Source organism: Saccostrea echinata, unplaced genomic scaffold, assembly GCF_033153115.1.
Source record: "Saccostrea echinata isolate AGI-Se365-2 ecotype Australia unplaced genomic scaffold, CSIRO_AGI_Sech_v1 ptg000009l, whole genome shotgun sequence".
Lineage (NCBI taxonomy): Eukaryota > Metazoa > Mollusca > Bivalvia > Ostreida > Ostreidae > Saccostrea > Saccostrea echinata.
In genome coordinates this window covers 41,017,641-41,038,815 of record NW_026889758.1, presented here as the reverse complement: position 1 = coordinate 41,038,815, position 21,175 = coordinate 41,017,641, and the positions used below count along the sequence as shown (strand labels likewise).

At 31.6% G+C, this 21,175-nt stretch overlaps 1 protein-coding gene and 1 non-coding gene across 2 annotated transcripts; both read left to right on the top strand.

The window, feature by feature from the left end:
• The first annotated feature begins 3,186 nt into the window (after window positions 1-3,186).
• Window positions 3,187-16,226, top strand: LOC133182394 (MFS-type transporter SLC18B1-like). Its single transcript, XM_061317226.1, has 14 exons — window positions 3,187-3,287; window positions 8,087-8,301; window positions 8,452-8,547; window positions 8,969-9,042; window positions 10,410-10,557; window positions 10,678-10,746; window positions 11,095-11,185; window positions 11,945-12,090; window positions 12,180-12,278; window positions 12,563-12,657; window positions 12,943-13,038; window positions 15,272-15,346; window positions 15,461-15,554; window positions 15,697-16,226. The coding sequence occupies exons 2-14, from the start codon at window positions 8,089-8,091 to the stop codon at window positions 15,805-15,807; spliced, it is 1,407 nt and encodes a 468-aa protein (XP_061173210.1). The 5' UTR covers window positions 3,187-3,287; window positions 8,087-8,088; the 3' UTR covers window positions 15,808-16,226.
• Trnat-cgu (transfer RNA threonine (anticodon CGU)) lies at window positions 11,564-11,636 on the top strand. Its single transcript has one exon. It is a non-coding gene; the product is annotated as a tRNA-Thr (tRNA).
• Window positions 16,227-21,175: the final 4,949 nt, after the last annotated feature.

Sequence of the window (21,175 nt, the reverse complement as noted above, 5' to 3'; positions counted from 1 at the left end):
TGTTGAGTTCTAATGAATCAATTTTACAGTACATAGACTAAATTGTATACATAGGCTATGTACATTGGTTACCATAAATTTCATCAATATCCCGACAAGAAAAAGGGAGATCTAGTATTCTAGAACTGGATGAAAACTTTTGGCATCGTCCATTAAAGTGAAAAAGGGAATCAGCATTCATAAGTTCTATGGTCGATACAATGACCTTGTCAGCAAATACAATCTTTCAGTAAGTCATATGCTGACTGACTTTTTTCATACTAATTGTAAGGACATAATTTACACTGATTTGTCGACGGAATTTCGTTATTTCCCGATCATGACGAGGAGCACACGGCGGGTGTGACCGGTCGGCAGGGGATGCTCACTCCTCCATGGCACCTGATCCCACCTCTGATGTCTTAAAGGTCCGTATTTACTCTGCTCCTATTTTGTAATGTTTAATGGACTTTTGAGCTAGAATACTGTTTGTTATCTCCACATATTTTATTCATTTAATTTTTTTTATTGCATCTCTACTTTCGTTTTCAGTCATCTGAGTTAAACAATGTCATCATTTTCTGTATTTGATAGCTAAATGAACATTCAAAATTATTGCTTCCAGGCTATAAATATTATATAAATACTGCATGTAGTTAAGGGTAACATTGAAACTTTTCACCTCGAGAAAACCATCGTCAACCGAGGCGCAGCCGAGGTTGACAATGGTTTTCGAGGGGTGAAAAGTTTCAATGTTACCCTTAACTACATGCAGTATTTATTATATTATACTGAATGTTTTATACAAATAAATATAACACTGAACCCTGCGCGCATAAATTCTGTGCAGTCAATATTTTTTGGAATATCACCCGTCGTCAAGCAATGTTGACTGTTGCTACGCTGGAGGGCGTGGTTTCATCATTCAGAGGGTAATTGTTTTTAACCAATGTTTCTCGACGAATCAGATTCAACTAATTTACATGAAAATATAATATATCAACTTGTCACATAATGATGTCAACTTGTGAGATGTTATGTCGACGTGTCAGAAAATTATATTGACTTGTCAGATAATAATGTCGATTTATTAGATATTTATGCCGACTTATTTGAAGTTATGTCGACTTGTCAGATGATTATGTTAACTGGTCAAATCTTCATGTCGACTTGTCAGATCCTTTTGTCGACTTGTCAGAAAAATATGTTGTCAACTGGTTGGCTCCAGTTTAGTGAAAATGGGTAGGGACATGTTGATTCATGTTGATTTCTAAACACGTGAATAGGTGACAAATCAACAAAAAGATCTGACACGTCAACTTAATTACCTGCCAATTCTTCATAAACATATGACAAGACGTCATACACATCTGACAAATGGTAGCAGAAATGACAATAATTTTCCTTCGTAAATTAAACTTAAAAGTACACGTGCGGATCTAGAGGGGGGGGGGGGGGAACAGATCCCATTTAAAATGGTAAGAAAAGTCATGTATCTCAATGAAGAAAATAGATTAAGGAAAGTGTCTTCTCCTACCCCCCCCCCCAGCCCATAGATAGGTTTTTCAGGTCTGAGGAAACTTATTACTATTTTCTGAGTCTGACATCTGTTAGAGTTGGTGTGGAAACACCGCCGAAAAAAAAATCCTGGATCCGCGTCCGAGGACAATCATAAATTATGTTTTTGAATCTTTATGAGTGAAATAGTGATCAAGATATCAAGAATTTTTATTATTCAAATATATTTTCTCCGGAATGTTATTTGTACATGCACTTTCACTGAAATATGGAGATAAGCTCAAAACTCCACTGAAACAATACAAATCGGGAGCAGAGAAACCACGGACCTCTAAAAAACATCAGGTGTGAGATCAGGTGCCATGGAGAAGTAAGCATCCCCTGTCGACCGGTCACACCCACCGTGTGCTCGTTGTCATGATCGGGCAAAGGAAAAATCCGTAGACAATTCAGTGTTTAAACAATGGCTTAACAATCAATATGAAAAACGACAGTCAGCATTCGACTTAATGACAGATTGTATTTGCTGACAAGTTCATTGTATCGATCATAGAACTTGCGAATTGATGACTTTAGATATCGTTGATTCATCAACTTGTTTGTCAATAGGTTGCCTCGTTTTAGAAATTGTTCCTACAGTGGAGCATGCTCTTGCGTATCGAATCAACTGGGAGATATAAACCCCATATGCATGTGATAAATGTATATTGCTACATAAGTAAGGGGAATTGACGATAGAAAAGTTGAAGTCATCACGTTTATCATAAAATTTTGTTGTTAGGTTGTACTTAACGTCTTTTTCTAGTAAAAGTCGAGTTGAAGTTGAAGCAAGTGTCTTCTTCTTCTCAGGCATAAGTTTTTGAATAAATTCTGCTTCATATGAATACAAAAATATGTCTGCTGTTAACTGGGGGCAGTTGGTACCCATGGGAATTCCGAAAGATTGTTGGAAGACCTGGTCTCCAAAAACCACATAGATTTTGTCAATCAGAAACTTATTAAGCATCTTTTTAATATCTACTTCAGAGTACTTGTGAGTACATTCAGAATTTTTTTTAACAAAATAATTTTGCAAATGACCAATGCAATAACACGATGAGTAAATTTACGAGTTCCATTTTTATTTAAAAGGCAGCTGTCTATGATGTCAAAAAGCCTGGACTTAATTTAAATTATCGTAGGGAATGGTTGTATAAAGTGTTGAAAAGTCGTAGGTTTTAATGTTATTGATTTAGGTAAAATTTTGTGATTTCAAATTTTCTAAAAGTTCCTTGGAGTTTTTAAGTATCCACAACTGATTTACACCACATCTCAAATGTATCGTTGTACAGTACTCCTGAAGTTTCTCCTTCATTGCTGTTAATATTTAAGTGAGGCTTGGTACACTGTAGAACATTTACTGGAACCTGCTATGTGTCTTTATTTGTAAGGATTTTTATGAAGTTAAGGAATCCATAACAGTTTTCAAGAATTTATATTATACAATTATATTTTCTCCGGAATGCATTTTGTATATGTAAAAATTTAAAGAAACATGAAATTGTAGGCCATAAGGTATATCCACCATTGTGCATCATAGTATCCCGGAAATAACGCTATTGTCTGTTTTTCATTCCAGATTTGTTAGCGCATCCTCAATATCCAGTATAATTTTTGTGCAATACTCACTTGGTACATGTACTGCAGGACGGGATTGCATAATCAAAATGTAACAGTGAATGCGCGTTTTGTCGTATATAAAAAAAAAAAGTGCCCTTGAGGCGGTTAAGCTGCTCCAGTGAATAATTCAGGTTAGTACTGTTGTATTTCTAATTTTCTATCACACGATTTTCTTAAATTTATAGACTAATGTGGACTAAAGATGTATCGTGGAAGGTCCTAAATCAATGGGGTCCTGATATCAGTGGCATCTCCTTTTAAGCTGGTACATTTTATATATTTATTTTGTTTTTTTTATTCTTCTTTTTTTTTTATTGGTGAAGATCTTACTTTATCAATACATTGTATATGAATAATGTTTGGTAAGTAGTAACAGTCGCTTATACAGTATATATGTGAAAAATCCCTGAAAGGAAATAATATGAACAGTGTAGCCACTGGACCCTTAGCAGCTTTACTTCAAAAGAAGTTTTCAGATATATGTGATCGATTTATTCATCACTTTCAAATATAACCATATATTTCTGTTGAAAGTATTCTGTATTTGTTACTGTGTTTATTTTCATAATTTCTATATAATTGTATGTTTGGTGTTAAGCTTGAGTATAGAAACTTTTGAAAAGTGTCGTACCACAGATTTAGGTACCTCATCTATCTGCACATGTCTAAAACAGAAAATGATATATTTAGAGAAAAAATATCTATTGGTTATTTAATTGTGTCATGGTGCGGTACTTTTTCTTTTGATGTTTGCCATACTTAAAATCAGATAGAAAACCTTTGGCTGAATTCCAACGTACTATAACTTCTAGGGGGCTGAGCTTAGCCGTACAATAACTTCCAATGTACTGTACAATAACTTCCAAAGGAACTCAATACTTTTGAAATTTTTTTTCTTCAATTTCTGTAAGCATATACAACCTATCCAGAGGAAAAATGAGAAACCTCACAAAATTCACCCCCCCCCCTTTTGATCTGAAAATGCATACGTGAAAACCATTTTCATGAGGATTACATGTAAACTCATTAGTTAACCAATTTAAACAAATATTTTAAAAATACACAGACTTTCTTGAAATGCGTATTCAAATTAAAACAGATAACTGAAATCTAACAATATTGAAAACGCGCAGTTCGATGATTCCCTTAATGGCAACTGTTTTCTGAGTTCTTTGAGTTACATGCAAACTGATACATGTTCGTATATAATTGTATCTGGACTATTTCACACTACATTCCATAATTTTGATACCTGTGGCTTCAGTACTTGACTCGGATTTCCTCGGGACATGCAAGCGTATCCCTAGTAACAATAATGTAGCGGGTCAAAGTGCGGATGGATCCAGGTTTCCAGTATTGTGCCTGTATTTGTAATGGTTTTTGAAATACTCGCACTGCTAAAATTAATCCATCAAATACAATTTCACACTCGTTTAACATTGCTTGATTTTTCAATGCAACCATCTCCTTCGTACTTTCTGCTTTGTTTGAACACCGGGCCTGTTCACTTACGATGGACCTAGGCCTATGACGTAATGTCGCGTGCAGTTTGGTGCTGAAGGAGTGACTATGCAAATTACCATGACACAAGACATTTACAGACACTTTCTTTCGTTTGTAAGGAATTTATTGTACAGAGAGGCGTGACAGTCTCGTCGCTGCGCGACTCGACTGCCAGGCCTCTCTGTACAATAAATCCCTTACAAACAAAAGAAAGTACTGTAAATATAACTTATTGACCAAAATTCTGGAAATATTTTAATAAATTGAAGAAACCTTTTATGAAAAACTTTATTAATTTCTTATTCAATTGTTCTTGTTAAGAAATTTTGTAATTGAATGCAAATTACCACCAAAATAGGTTCCTCAAGGATACATTATGCACTCATGTTTGATATCAGAAGTGTATACTGTAAATTCTTTCAACATACTAGATTTAGTACATAAAGAAGTGTATACTGTAAATTCTTTCAACATACTAGATTTAGTACATAAATGTAATATATAACTTCCCATGTGCATTAAGATTACACCATATCCATCTACATTCTTATAACAAACTTTGCCTTTGTAATGTTTTTGATAATAAATTAACTGCATATATTTGGGGGAGGGGGGGGGGGGGGTTACAATTTAAATTTATATTTTTTCAATGAAGTTTTGTTTCTTTTTATTATTTTATTATTATTATAATTATTATTAGGGGTTTTTTAAATTTATTTAGCTTTTTTGTTTTCTTTTGTTTAGTGCTTGTCAAGTTCTGTATCTTTTCTTGTCAATTACATGTACATGTATCTTCTGACTCCCCCCCCCCCCCCTTTTTTTTTTGAAAAATAATCTTGAGTTTTTTTGATAATAATCCAACTCAAGTTTGTAGACCCATTTCTTTCAGTATTAAGTTATATTTTTAACCTCAGAAGGTGGCCATTATGAATGTCTATATTGCAAAATGTTGTATATGTAACATTGACATTTGAATGATTAATGAAATGATGTATTCTATTTACATTGTTTCTTTTCATCACAAAGGTGATAACTTTTAATTTTTTTTTTAAATTAAAGTTGTTCTAGAACTTCTTTCTGAGGAGAGTGAATGTATTTATATATTCGTAATATGCATTAGAAAGGGGGTAAATAATGACAATTAATGCAGACCAAAAGCTGGTAAAATTTTTTATAAAGAATTCAAGAAAAAAATACAGAAAAAAAAACACTTTAAGAACTTATAAACAAATAAGTTAAAATATAAAAGAAGTGTTTTTAAAGACACCTGAGTGACTCCGGTGATTGTTTCAACTACATGTATTATTTATAGGGATGTCAATGAATAATCGACTATTCAACTATCAGTCGAATGGACTGACGATCGAATAACGGAACGACATTCGAATAAGTAAATTCAATAAAAGAGTGATAAAGAGATGGAATTCTCATCCTAAAATTGAAAAACAGTCTTTCCCCCGACACAGTCGATAAGATAATTTTCCTCATTAAAAACTGCTGACTTTACATGTAGAAAGTACAGTAATTAGAAATGTTTCACTTCCGTGAGAATTATTTGTCAAATAATGTGTTGTTTTTGTAATGAAATTATCTTGCTATACTGCGCTTTCTTTGTAAAATTATTAATTGGTCTTGATCTCATACCATGTACCCATTATAGCCGTGACATGTTTGGACACTACGATAATTATTATAAGATTAATATTCTTTTACATATTTTAGAGACATTTTGATAGTTGGTACAAAAAGTTTATTCGAATATTTAACATTATCACAGATATTGTGATATTGTGTCCCCCCCCCCCCCCATCATTTAATAAGCTGTAAAAAAAAATATATATATATATCGTACTGTCATTTTTTATGCTTCCTAAAAAACCGACTTTACAGAACAATTTATGAACATGATGGATGGGAAATCATACATTTTGGAGAATTAGCAGTCTATATTTAGTAAATATAAACATATGATACACATTTTAAGTCCATGTGAACATCTGTGTGTAACATTTGATTTTACTTGTTTATAAATTTAAGAAAAGGGGATTTGGGGGTTAAATGTGTCATGTACCGGTGAAGTTTGAAATAAAATTCGTTCGAATAATGCAATCGAATATTCGACTAAAGAAAATAAATATTTTGACATCCCTAATTATTTAATCTTTAAATATTTTAATACTGAAGAATGAAGACAATCACTAAAATTTCTCTCTCTCCCCCCCCCCCTCTCTCTCTCTCTCAGACTGTAGCTTGAACACAAACTGTTAAACTCATGATGAACAATTATAAGCCTATATTATGGGAATATGCATTACATACTATTCTGAAATTTTGGATTTTATCAAAATGATCATCTATACTAAACATTTTGTTTGCATAATTTTCTCTTCATCAACAATTCATGCACAGAGATTACAAAGTTAGAAATATGTATTGAATATACAAGGAATTAATCCAGAATCTTTACAGCTACTGATATTATGTATTTTTTAAAAGTCTATGGTAAATCCTTAAAAGGCACAGTAAATAAAAACCAAGAAAATAAGTTAGTAAGAAATTGTATATAATATACAGTTCTAGATTTTTTTTTTAGTTTGATATGGGTTCGATCAGTGTAGAAAAAAATGTTGATTTAATCTGGGCTTACCTGGGAGGCATTGGGATGGGAGATATGAATTGTAATGTTTTTCATTAATCATAGGATTATTAAGGACAGATGATACAAACAAACTTTTGTCAAATATCTTAAAAATAACTTAAGTCATGTTCAAAGGAGTAAAATGAATTACTTTAACCACATAGTTTTTCATTTTTAATTCAAAGTTTCACAATAATTGGATTTAAAGTGACGAAAAGTTGTATAGATTAATAAGGATGATTGCAAAAAGGTAGAATTTTGAACATCATAAAAAGTTAACAATTTCTTAATATTTTACAGATTTATTATTCACATCATTTACAACCAAAATAGGTCCAAAAATATATACCTATCCAGGCATCCATTTTTTTTTGTTTGTATCATCTATCTTTAAGACAATAATGAAATCAACATTTTTGAAAAATAAGTCAACACTTAAATTATTCATTTTATCATATACAGTACTTGCTAGTTAACATGCAAAACAAAATGAATGTGTAGGTCAATGATTGTGATTGCATTGAATTGGATGATATGTGTTGATCACTTCATCATGTGAGAAATTATGTTCTTTTAATGAAACCACATAGGAGGAGAGGGATAATGCTATGATTTGTCCTTGTTGAAAGTGTAACAAGTCTTCTGGAGCTGCTAGTTGTTTTGCTAATACTTTATACTATAAAATACTATTGTCAGCATTAAAAAAAAGTTATATACATCACTTGATTTTTAAAAGTTAACTTATTTGATTGAATCTTTTATTTTTCTTTTTAATTTTTATTCATCAAGATATGGAGGACAGTGAGCATGAACCCCTATTAAAGCAACCTGTGAACGCTTTAGAATTAAGTAAAGGTGACAAAAGCAACAGTAGTGAAGAAGACAAAGAATTTTCATTCTCTAAAATTACAAAGCAAAAGAAGATCCTCCTGGTATCCATGGCCATGGTGAACTTCTTCAGTGTCACTTGTTATTCACTATTAGCACCATTCTTTCCAGCAGAGGTATACATGTAATCTCATGATAACATATTACCTGGTATTCTTGAAGAAATTGCCATAGATTGACAAAAGTTATCGTAATACCACTGAATTTAAGAAAACTCTTCTGAGCATTATCAATTTATGCTTTCATCATTTTTTTTTTAATTTTAGGCAGGAAAGAAAGGTGTTTCACAAACTGTGGTTGGAATGATATTTGGAGTATTTGAGTTTGTTATTTTCTTGACATCCCCCATATTAGGAAATTATGCAAGTGCTCCTTTTTCTTTTTCTTTCCTATCTCTCTCTTTCACAACTCTCTCTTTCACTTTCTCTCTCTCTCTATCTCATAAAAAAATGATTATCAAATTGTTATTTTTTGCATTATTCTTATTTGTGATGTCATATGTAAGCAGTGCCTGCTCTTTCAAAGATTATTAATCATTTTTAATTGATTTAGTACTTACTAAAAATTTTGTGCACATATAAAATAATAATTGAAGAAGACATTTCTGACAAATTTAATAAAAATCTATTTTTAAGGCCAAAAGCACCCCTATTATGCTGTGTTCTTTACAATTACTAGCTTTTTTTTTTTTTTTTTTTTTTTGGTTTTAAAATAATGTTATAATTAAACTTATGCAGGTAAATTTAGAGTCAATTTACAAAGATATTAACAAATTCTTTACAGATTACAAAAATTGGGTCAAAGTTCATGTATCTCTCGGGTACCATGATTGGAGGTACATGTGCCATATTATTTGGGTATGTCAACTCTTCATATTTATATAGATCAATTAATTTATATAGTTTTGGTACTTCTAGTATTTCCTTTTAAAGTTTTGAACTCTTTAGTGAAAGATTTGTAGTTTATGCTTCATATAAATTCATGTATGACCTACTTTTATGTGCATAGAAGAATGTATCAATACATTATTAACTCACCTGAGTGAAAAGCTCAAGTGAGCTTTACTGATAAAAATTTATTGGTTGTCTGTTCAATTGTCATAATTCTTGTTGTAAACTTTCTACATTTTCATCTTCTTCTCCAGAATCACTGGGCCATTTTCGACCAAACTTGGCACAGAGTATTCTTGGATGAAGGGGATTCAGGTTTTTTTTCAAATGAATGGCCTCACCCTTTTCCAAGGGGAGATAATTAAGAAAAAGCGAAAATTGGATGGGGTCATTTAACAATCTTCTTCTCAAAAAACACTAAACCAGAAAAGATGAAACTTAATTCGAAAGTTTCCTAATGTAGAGTAGATATTCAAGCTTGTTCAAATCATGAAGGTCAGGGGAAGGGTGGGGCCACTCTTGGAGATCAGAGTTTTACATGGGAATGTAAAATAAAAATCTTTAAAAATCTTCTCAAGAACAGGATAGCTATGATCATGCAGTCATATTTATATGGAAGCATCCTCAGGTAATGTTTATACTAGTTTATTCAAATTATGACCCCTGGGGGTAGGGAGGGGCCACAATGGGTGATCAAAGTTTTACATAGGAATACATAGGAAAAAATTTTAACAATCTTTTTTTCTGGGGAACAGCAAAGCCTGATTAGTCATATTTATATGAAAGCATACTTAGCTAGTGTGACATTCTAGTTTGTTCAAATCTTGACCCTTGGGGGTAGAGTAGGGCCACAGTGAATGAAGTTTTATATAACAATGCATAGGAAAAATCTTGATTAAAACTTCTCAAGAAAAGCAGACCATGATTGGTCATATTTATATAGGAGTACCCTCAAATAGTGTAGATTAAAGTTTGTTCAAATCTTGACCTCTGGGGGAAGAGTGGGCCACAATAGGAGATCAAAGTTTTGAATAGGAATATATGGGGAAAATCTTTTAAAATCCTTTTTTCAAGAACAGCAAAGCCATGATTAGTCATATCTACATGTATATGGAAGCATCTTCAGGCAATGTAAATTCAAATTTGTTCAAATCATGACCCCCAGGGGTGGTGTGGGGCCACAATATATGATGTAAATTTTACATAAGATATATAGGAAAGAGAATCTTCTGTTGAAGAACAGAAGGTCCATAGTTAGTCAGGTGAGCATTGCAGCCCATGGGCCTCTTGTTACTGTAAGATGATTGTTCATAGATGTGTATACTTTATTCCAGAGTGTTAGATAAAAGTCCTGATGGAACTACCTACATTGTAATGTGTTTTCTGTGCCGTACAATAGAAGCGTTTGGGTGTTCACTGTTTGTAACAGCCAGTTTTGCCATCATAGCTACCGTGTTCCCTGATCATGTTGCCACCGTCTTTGTAAGCATTAGCTTAAATATATCCAGATGTATAAGAAAAAATGTCATTTTATGGTTCTTATGTAAGATATGTGTGGATCATTTTATGGAATGTATTTATATTTTCTGTGTATGTTTGTAGGGTGTTTTAGAGACATTCAGTGGACTTGGTCTTATTGTTGGACCAGCTGTAGGTGGTGCCCTCTATCAGGTAATGTAATCTGTATAATCTCATTGCTATAACTTTTAAGGGTATATACATGTCATTTTGGAGAGACTTTTGAGTCATATGATAAATCAGTTGTCAATTTTTAACACCAGACAGGAATTCCACAATTTTGCAAAACACAAAGTGGTATACATGTACATGTACATACATATATATATTTCTTTTTTTTTGGAGTTTTGATATTGCAGACCTTTCTGTATATTTCTGTCTGTAATTTTTTATGATCATTATTTGAAAAGAAAATATTTTGATCAAATGTAGACTACACAGGTAAATTCTTTGTTGCAGTCTGTAATTTTGATGAGCAGGTTTTTCATGATTTCTTTTCAGTTGGGAGGATTTGGGTTGCCATTCTTTGTAGTTGGTTCTATAACAGTACTTAATGGAGTACTTGGCTATTTTCTACTTGGGCATATTGATGGTGAGTACATTTTGTTGGTTTTCCATTGTCTGATGAGATTTTCATTTGTTAATATAAATGTTACAACTGCATGGTACTACACATATTAAATCAAATTGTTTGATTAGAATGATAGATATTCATGTCTAGAAAGTAATGTTTTTCAATGATAAGATTATTCCTTGAAGAGTTTTTCAATTTGAATTGGTATTGAACAGTATCAAAGTGTAATTAAAGCTTTCTGAAAATAGAAGCAAAGGATCAGATGAGAGAATATGGCTATTCTGAAATTGTTTTGATGATATAATTGATAAATGCAAAAGTATGTTTGTGATTTTTATTCTAGATTTCTTATTGTCACTGGGTTCACGGGTGCGTGAAAGTCTGTCAACATATTGGGTCTCAATAGCTCAGTGGTTAGAGCGATGGCATCGTACACCAGATGCCTTGGGTTCGAGTCCCGGTTGAGACTTGATTTTTCACCACCTGTGACATTACTATAATGTCAAGATTATCAAGTCATTGAAATCATTCTATAACTTTTTATATACACTCAAGTAGAATAAAAGGAAATGTAATTACTTGTAGAGAAATCACCACTTTCAGGGTTTTCAATAACTTTGAAGTGAAAAGGTGAATTTATCCATTTGAAGAGACTGTTTTAGAATTATTTTCAATTGTTTATTTTGCCATCTATAAAATTCAAGCAGTGAATTCTGATAAAATTGCCTCCTGTCACCCCTAATGGAAAGCCCAACACCTCTATTTTGTATCTTTCAGATTCTCCAAGACCCAAGACAAAATCTATCCTTCATCTTCTGAAAAATCCATATACATGGGTCATTGCTTTAACTATATCAGCTGGAAGTTTTTCTTTAGGATTTCTTGATCCTACTTTAGCGCTTCATGTTGAAAAGCTACCTGAGGTATGGTTGGCTCTTGATGAGGCCTTATGCACACATTTCCATGCAGATAAATCTAAAACAGTTTGTTCACTGCTTTATTTATTTTCAAGTTGAATGGTAAAACAGCACTGATTGGACTGATGTTTCTTATATCTGGTGGTGTGTACTCTTTTACTGCTCCTCTCTGGGGATATCTTACTGACAAAAAGGCAAGTCTTCTGGTTTTTTAAAGTTAGATTCATAAGGTTGTATAATTTTAGATCTTGATTATCTACTATTTAAATCAAATTTAAGTACCAGTATTTGTAAATCAAGATGCAAAAGGATATTATTAGGAAACACTATTTGATAGATCTTTTTTTTTTTTTTTTAGAATATTAATTCTTTTTCTGCAAATACTTGCACATAGATATTGTTTTGATACAGAATTTAACAAAAGCTGCTTGTATTCCAGCTTTCCTAAAAAATGTCTTGTGAACTTATCTTTTTACAGGGCAATGTGAAGACCATGATTGTATTGGGAGGTTTGGTTGGGGCAGTTGGCTATTTATTAATTGGACCTACTCCTTTGATAGAACAGTTACCTTTGTAAGTACATATAAGTATAGGTAATTAAGTCCATATGTTTCAAATGCAATTGTGAGTCAATCTTGGGAAATTGATTCACAATTCTGGAAAAGCAGACATTCTTTTAAATTTTTTAAAAGGATACCTCAGAAAAGCAAAGAATAACAATAAATATTATATTGTCAAAAATAATTTCGTTTTTTTTTTTCAATTTTTTTTTTCTTTTAGGAGGACTTCGATTTTTATGAAACTTTCCACACTTATAAAATTCATTTCCTTATACACTTTTATAACCTTTCTTAACAGTGAACTGTGGTCTATCATTTTATCATTGGCATTAATGGGGCTGGGTATAGGATGTGCAATCATTCCTACATTCAGAGGCTTGATAGAGTCAGCAAAGTAAGCAATGCTATATTTCATTTCTTTTTTTATTGCTTTTATTATATCCATGCAAACATATTAGTAAATGGTGGTTTGATGTTTGTCCCTCTATTTACCTAGCTGGCCATTTGTTCTGATATTTTTGTCTGCAGATTACATGTATTTCACAAACTAATGAAAGTTTTGGTTTATTAATTGTTCTTATCCCATCCATTTGTAACACTTTCTTCTTCCTCAAACTCTGTTTACATTTTAAGCATTATCAAGTCAATCTTTTGGAATATTATTGGTGGTTTGTTACAATGCAAAATGTAATAACTTGTAGTAAAATGCATTTTGCATTATTACATTCTGCATTGATATCAACACAAAATGTAATAATCTCAGTTTATTACATTTTGCATCATTATTGTTTTTCTACAAAACTTGCTTCCCAGTAGTCCTGTTACATTTAACACAGTGGAACATGCTGGGTGGTGACCTTTAATGTGTGTGTGTGTGAGAGGGTGTGTGTGTCTGTAACTCTGTGTGTTGGGCATGGGAAATGACAACATTTTTCTACAAAAGCGTAGCCATTTCTTCTTTTGGAATATGATTGGTGGTGTGCTGTAGATGTGCAACAAGTTTTTAAGAGTTTTGTTGTCATCCAATAGGCAATGTGGGGCCAAAAATTGACATTTTTCCTCAAGAATCTGGTTTCCAGAACTTAAATGTGAAATAATGTTTAGTTGTGTCTTTAAATGTGCAATAAGATTTTGGAATTCATTTCCGTCAGAGAGGCCAATATGAGGTGCCAAAAATGTGTTTTCTTCAAAACCTTGTCACCAGAACTGAACATTTTTGTTTTACAAAGCAACTAAATCAAATTTTAAAATATGATTATTGGTGTCTTCTATGTATGCAAAAAGGTTTTGAAATTCTTATTTTCATCTAAGAGGCCAATCTGGGACCTAAAAAAATTTTTACACAAGAATTTGGTTCCTAGAACTCCTCTTATATTCTTCTGAACCCATATCATCTTTTGAAATATGATTTTAGTGCCCTGTAAATGTGCAATAAAGTTTCAGAATTTTCATCTGTGGCAAAATAAAACCATGTTTTTCTGCAAATTGATGTCCTCTAGCTTTCACATTTTACTGAATCATCATTTGAAATATGATTTCTGGTATCCTTCAGATGTGCAAGAAAAAAATTTGGAATTTACATTTTCATCAAGGTTGCAAATAAGGGGTTAAAAAAATATGTTTTTCTTCAAAAACCATATTCCTAGAACTTCTCTTTTATTTCAAGCAGTAACTAAATCATATTTTAGAATATGATTGGTTGTGTCCTGTAGATGTGCAGTTAATGCTGGGGTTTTATATTTCACAGGTGCATTTCTTTTGACAAGACCTTCCCTTGGGCATCATTTATTTCGACCCTTTGACCTTAACCTTTGAATTTGACCTACTTATCAAAAACCTAAACCTTGGTCATAACTTTTGAATGGGCTTTCATATTTCACAAGTATATTCCTTGTGACAATACCTTACCTTGGGTACCTACAATTTTGACCCTTTGACTTTAGAGTTTGACCTTCTTTTGAAAAAAAACTTTAACCTTGGCCATATCTTTTGAATGATTGGTGCTAGGACTTTAATACTTCACTTGCATATTCCTTGTAATAAGACCATTCCTTAGGTACAAATATTTCTGACCTCTTGATGTTAACATTGGAGTGTGACCTCCTTTTGAAAAACTTTAACCTTGGCCATAACTTTTGAACGGTTGATGCTAGGGCTTTCATATTTCACAGGTGTATTCATTGTGACAAGACCTTTCTTTGAGTACCAATATTTTTGATCTCTTGACCTCTGCTTTAGAGTTTGACTTGCATTTGAGAACTTTAACCTTTGTCATGAGCTGCCACACAGGGGCATCAGTGTTTCACAAACACATCTTGTTAATCTAAGGATTTTAGAGTGTAATTACTTTCAACAAATAACACTTTTCTAAAGGTTTCTCAATCCCAAAGAGATTTAATTCTAGTAAGTATTGACCAACATTGTAAAGGTTCAGTTTTTTTTAATCAACAAATTGTATGAATTGATTTTAAGTGAGCAAACTAGTGGTTTGATAATTAACATACTGTCTGGAAAAATATAAATGCCAGCATAATGATTTATTCATCTTAATATTTGATTAAGTACAACACTTATATATACTAGCAATAGTTAAATAATACATGTACATTTTCAATAACAATTGACAGGGAACTTGGAATGGAGGAAAATATGGACACTCATGGTATGGTCTCTGGACTTTTTAATTCCTGCTTTTCCTTAGGGTAATACCTTTATTTCATTTTAATAACTGTATATTTTCAAGAGAAAAAAAACAAACACATTTGTGTTTTTATTCAAGAAATTATATGATGAATTAAAATTAATTCTATATATAGGGCATTTATGGGGCCCACTGTAGGGGGAGTTTTTGTGGAAGAATTTGGTTTTGATTGGTCAGCAACAGGCTGTGCAGGATTGATTACCCTCTCTGTAAGTTAAAGTGTTGAGTAAAGCTATGCTTAAACTTCCATAGATTTAAATGTGAAAATCAACAGAGTACAAGGTCATTGATTTAAATTAAGATCTATATTATTTTCTCTAAACTGAAAATTTCAAATTCATCATATTTCAGGTAATTGTAACAACAATATATGGTCTTTTGAGATTTAGATCTGAGAAGAAACCTCATCTCAGACAAGGTTATGAAAAGATTTTAAATAAACCTGTCACAAGTAATGTATGATAACTGCCAATTATAGTCTTTTTTCCATGAATATTCTTTTTATAAAGCCAAAGTTTACATTTTTTTTACTTAATGATATTATTTTCACACACACAAACATATTTATAATGTATTGGTTTTCTTGCCTTTGAAGTAGGAATCATACATGTTCTTATCCAGTGTATTGGCATACAATCAAATTTTGTGTTTAAATATTATTCCAAAGACTTAGTAGAGTATACTCAGGTTCATTGTATTTATGCAGATCTGATGTTTCTGTATATAACAGCAAATACATGTATTCAATAGATTATTTTTCATTTGAAAGTTACTTAAAATCTAAGAAATACCATGTTTTTAAAGACCTTGTTATTACTGAATCTTAAAAGTTTCGCTGATAATTATTTAGTTTTCATATGAATAGATATATGTATGATATGTATGATAAAATGTGACTCTTATATAGTTATTTTGAGGCATTCATTTATGATCAATAATGTGAGTAGTATTATACTCATTTACACTTTATATTTGATGCCCTGCCATTTATGTATTAATGTTTTTTTCTTATAAGATATATTTTAAAAAGATGTTTTTTTATTGTGTTATAAAGAACAAGAGCCACTTAGGGCTTTTTATGGCCCTGTGAATTTCTGAAAATTCAAAATTGTATAGTCTTAGTCAACAAGGCAATAAATAATACTTGAGCACTTGGTGAATGAATATCTACGAAAAATGACGTAATTTTCTTTATAGTCAATGCATTATGACATCATGAATTGTGTTATCATTCACATATCCTGAATATTTCTTCAAAAATGGCCAAAATATGATGCCATTTTTCAATATTTCGTATACAGCACAACCTCCGATCCAAAATGAGTAAATACATTATAAAAGAACTTTTAATGAAGATTATAAAACATATTTTAATTTTTGGATTGAGGGATGTGCTCATATTTTAATTCTTTGCTGAAGGTTCTCAAAAACACCTGTTTTCTGCAAAATTCAATAACATTGCAATTTCATACAACCTGTTTTTCAATGCCTGGACTCTTCAAAGGAAATTTTGTTTTATAAACTGAAAGCACTAAATCTCTACTTTATATTAATGTTGAAAATGGTACACGGGGTATTAGTCAATAAATTGGTATATCTACAGGGCCATTTTATGCATAAAGTGAACTTAGCTCTTTCTTTCTCTCAATATAATAAATTGTAGTTTTTATCATTTTCAAACCTTTGACAGTTTTTGGACAGGTGATCAGGATTGTGAAGAATTGTAAGACTAAGTGCATTGTATATTTTGAAAGTGTGATATTTATACACATCAAAGTGTTTCAACATTACATTAAATAACTTCCTTGTTTGAGTTTACTGGCTTCCTTAAGTTTTGCATTTAAATAAGAACAGCAATTTTTGTAGTTTAACCGTATGTGATATTTCATTTTCAGGCAAATGAATTTTCATCTCAGAATCCAATGTATTCACAAACTGTGCCATTTAATGCAGTGAATTTTGCAAAATTGAGATTTTACAATTGTGATTTTTTTTTGTGTGTGTACGTTCTATATATTTTTTTAAACAATAAACTGTTACTCAGTAACAAAGAAATATTGTGTTCTTCAGTGTTTTAAGTAGATAAATTTACACTTTAGAGAAGTTAACTTACACAATGCCCAATTGTAGATCACTTCATTGAAACAGTAATCGGTTCTCTGTAGTTTTGACTGGTGCTTAGTTATCACGTCTTTGTAAAGTTTACACAACCCCAATTGTTGCATCTGTATTATCTGTTTTTTTTATGAAAATAACATAGACTTTTAATATCAGCACATGATGCTACAGTATAGAATTTTGCATTGCACTTTCATTTATTACACATAGCTGTACTTGCCAGAGTCCAGAAGAGTTTATGCATTGGTAAAGTGTCTGTCTTCCGTTCTTCAACTGTCTAGCTGTCCGCCTGTATGTTAACAATTTTTCAAAATGCTTCTCCTCCTACAGTTTTGGTCCAATCTTAATAAAACTTTTGTACACAAGTAAACTATAGTAAGAAACATAATTCTTTATATTGATTTTTACAAACAATGTTGCCATGGTTACTAAAAATCTTAATAAAACTTTTGTACACAAGTAAACTATAATAAGAAACATAATTCTTTATACTGATTTTTTATTTTTACAAATGGTGTTGCCATGGTTACTAAAAATAGAAATTTCTTTAAAATTTCTTTTAAAACACTTCACCCCCTACACTTTTTGGTTCAATTTCAATAAGACTTGGTACTCCACTAGACTACATGTATATATACTAAGATACATAATTTTGCTTATCTGTTTTTGATTTTAACAAAGGTTGTTCTCATGGATACTAAAAAATAGAGATTCCTTAAATTCTTTAAAAACTCTACTCCTCTTCCAGTTTTGGTCAAATTTCAATTAGTAGACTATAGTTAGATACATTGTTCATAATTCTGTAAATCTGCTTTTGATCTCCACATAAGGTGTTGCCATGGTTACTAAAATACAAATGTCTGAAATTCTTTTAAGACACTACTCCTCTTCCAGTTTTTGACCAATTTCAATAAGACCTGGTACACAAATAGACTATTCTAAGATACATATAACCTGTATAACGGTTTATGTTTTCAAAACTGTGTTGCCATGGTTACTTAAAATAGAAATAATTAAAAACTCTTTAATGCTAGTCCTCCTACTGTTTTGGTCACATTTTAGTAAGACTTAGTAAACAATTTGACTATATTAAGGTACATAATTCTATTTGTCTGTTTTTTATTTCGGTGATTGTTGTTGCCATGGATACTAAAAATTGAAATTTCTTCGAAATTCTTTTAAAATGCTACTTTTCTTTAAGTTTTGCTCAAATGTCAGTAAGACTTGGAACACAAGTAGACTACATGTATAATAAGATACCTAAAATATGGAGATGGCAAACGGTATTCAAGCTCAAAGTCCATTCAAACAATACAAATCTGGTGCGGAGCTCAAAAACGTCGGAGGTGGAATCAGGTGCCATATGGAGGAGTGAGCATCCCCTGTTGACCGGTCCCACCCGCCGCGTGCTCCTTTTCATGATCAGGAATAAAACGGAAAAATTCGAAGACAATTCAGTGTGTAAATAATAGCCTAACAATTAGTATGAAAAATGTCAGTCAGCATTTGACTTAATGATAGGTTGTATTTGCTGACAAGGTCATTGTATCGACCATAAAACTTGAGAAATGATGACTTCAAACTAGTCTGTTGATATCCTTGTTTCATCAACTTGTTTATCAATAGCTTGCATCGTTTTAGAAATTGTTCATATATAGAGCATGCTCTTGCGTATTGAATCAACTGGGAGACAAAAACCCCATATGCAAGTGATAAGGGTAATATTGCTACATAAGTAAAGGAAGTTGACGTTTGAAAACTTGAAGTCATCATGTTTATTATATAGATTTGTTGTTATGTAACCATTAAAGTCTTTTTCTAACAAAATATCCAAATATGATATAGATGCGTCAGACTCTATGGTATCTTTTGTTTCAAGCTCAGTGGAATAAATTAAGTCGACATATGAATGGAAGTAACTATTGTTAATTGATAAAATATCGTCAATATATCTAAATGTTGAGTTGAAGGTCATGGTAAATGTTTTCTTCTTATTTAGAAAATTTTGAATAAATTCTTATTCATATGAATACAAAAATAGGTCAGCTAACAAGGGGTACAATTGGTACCCATGGAAATTCCAACAGATTGTTGAAAGAGCTGATCTCCAAAAACTACATAGATATTGTCAATCAGAAACTCAAGCATCTTTTTAATATCAACTTCAGAGTACTTGTGTATACAATCAGTAGAACATTTACTGGAACCCGCTATGTATCTTTCTTTGTAAGGATTTTTATTGAGTTTTGGAATCCAGTATAGGTATGGTAATTCAAATTCATTTTGATTCTTGGGAACGTTAAAAATATTTAAAACTGACATATGAAAGATCGGGGTTCCTTAAATTTTGGCCCTCTTATAAAAGTTATTGAAGGTCCTCATTGTTAACTATATTTACGTCACCAGTAATGACGTGTCCTGCAGTACTATAGCTCTGGGGTGAAGAAGAACATGAGCACGTTGGATGTAATTCGCCATGTTATGTTGTCCCAGGTACATGACTATCAAGATATTTTTTTTCTCTTTCTAATAATATTGATAATATACTTTTCAATGATCTTGCTCGTTTATTCCGATACCGAAAATGGGGATTGTTCCAGCATACCTTTGATATGGAATCGTATCTACCAACGACATAGCTACTTTTACTGCACTTATTAAACCTGGTCAATGATTTATAAGTAAAACATTAATATACATAAAAAATTGTTACTATTGATTCTATAGCATGTTTTAATATCATAAACAGTGATAGTGATGACCAGGGGTATAAACAATATCACAATCTTAAGAAATACAACCCGAGGTTAATAATCAAACACACTCGCACTTTATGTAATGTTTATAAAGCTATACATATAAATTTTTTATTCATTCTTAAATATTTTATAATTATTGCCGCTTCTGGGATCGAATATGTAAATGAGTACAATATTCAGAGACCAGGAATTCTGAAATCATCGTATTGACAAAAAAAGCAAATAGGGGTTTAATGATGTATGTTTAAATGATTGAATGATACACACTCGTTTAGCAAACTTCGTCTATTTTCTTTGTTCTTTACACCTGCTAAATTCCTTAATTAACGAACGCAGTGAGACGCGCACGGGATTGCATTAGAGACAAAAATAAGTATATCCAATCATCAATTCCAGATCTATTTTTGGTTCAAAGTCTAGTTAAAAGTCGAAATTTTAATTTTATTTTTATCTGTAAGGTCACTTTTTGAATTGTAGAATATTGCATTTTAGTCAATCAGAAAGCTAGAAATTATTTAATCATATAAAACTATTTTATTTCTTACAATTATCAACACGTTTTTTAATTTGTGTTGCAAATATCTTACATAATATCATTATAGATTTGAATGATCAAAGCTATGGCGTGTAAAACGTTGCTTTATTCGATAATCTTGTGATGTATATTCAAAATCTTGTGATGTATGTTCAAAATCTTGTGATGTATATTCAATATCTTGTGATGTATATTCAAAATCTTGTGATGTATGTGCAATATCTTGTGATGTATATTCAAAATCTTGTGATGTATGTTCAAAATCTTGTGATGTATATTCAATATCTTGTGATGTATATTCAAAATCTTGTGATGTATGTGCAATATCTTGTGATGTATATTCAAAATCTTGTGATGTATGTGCAATGTCTTGTGATGTATATTCAAAATCTTGTGATGTATGTTCTATAATCTTGTG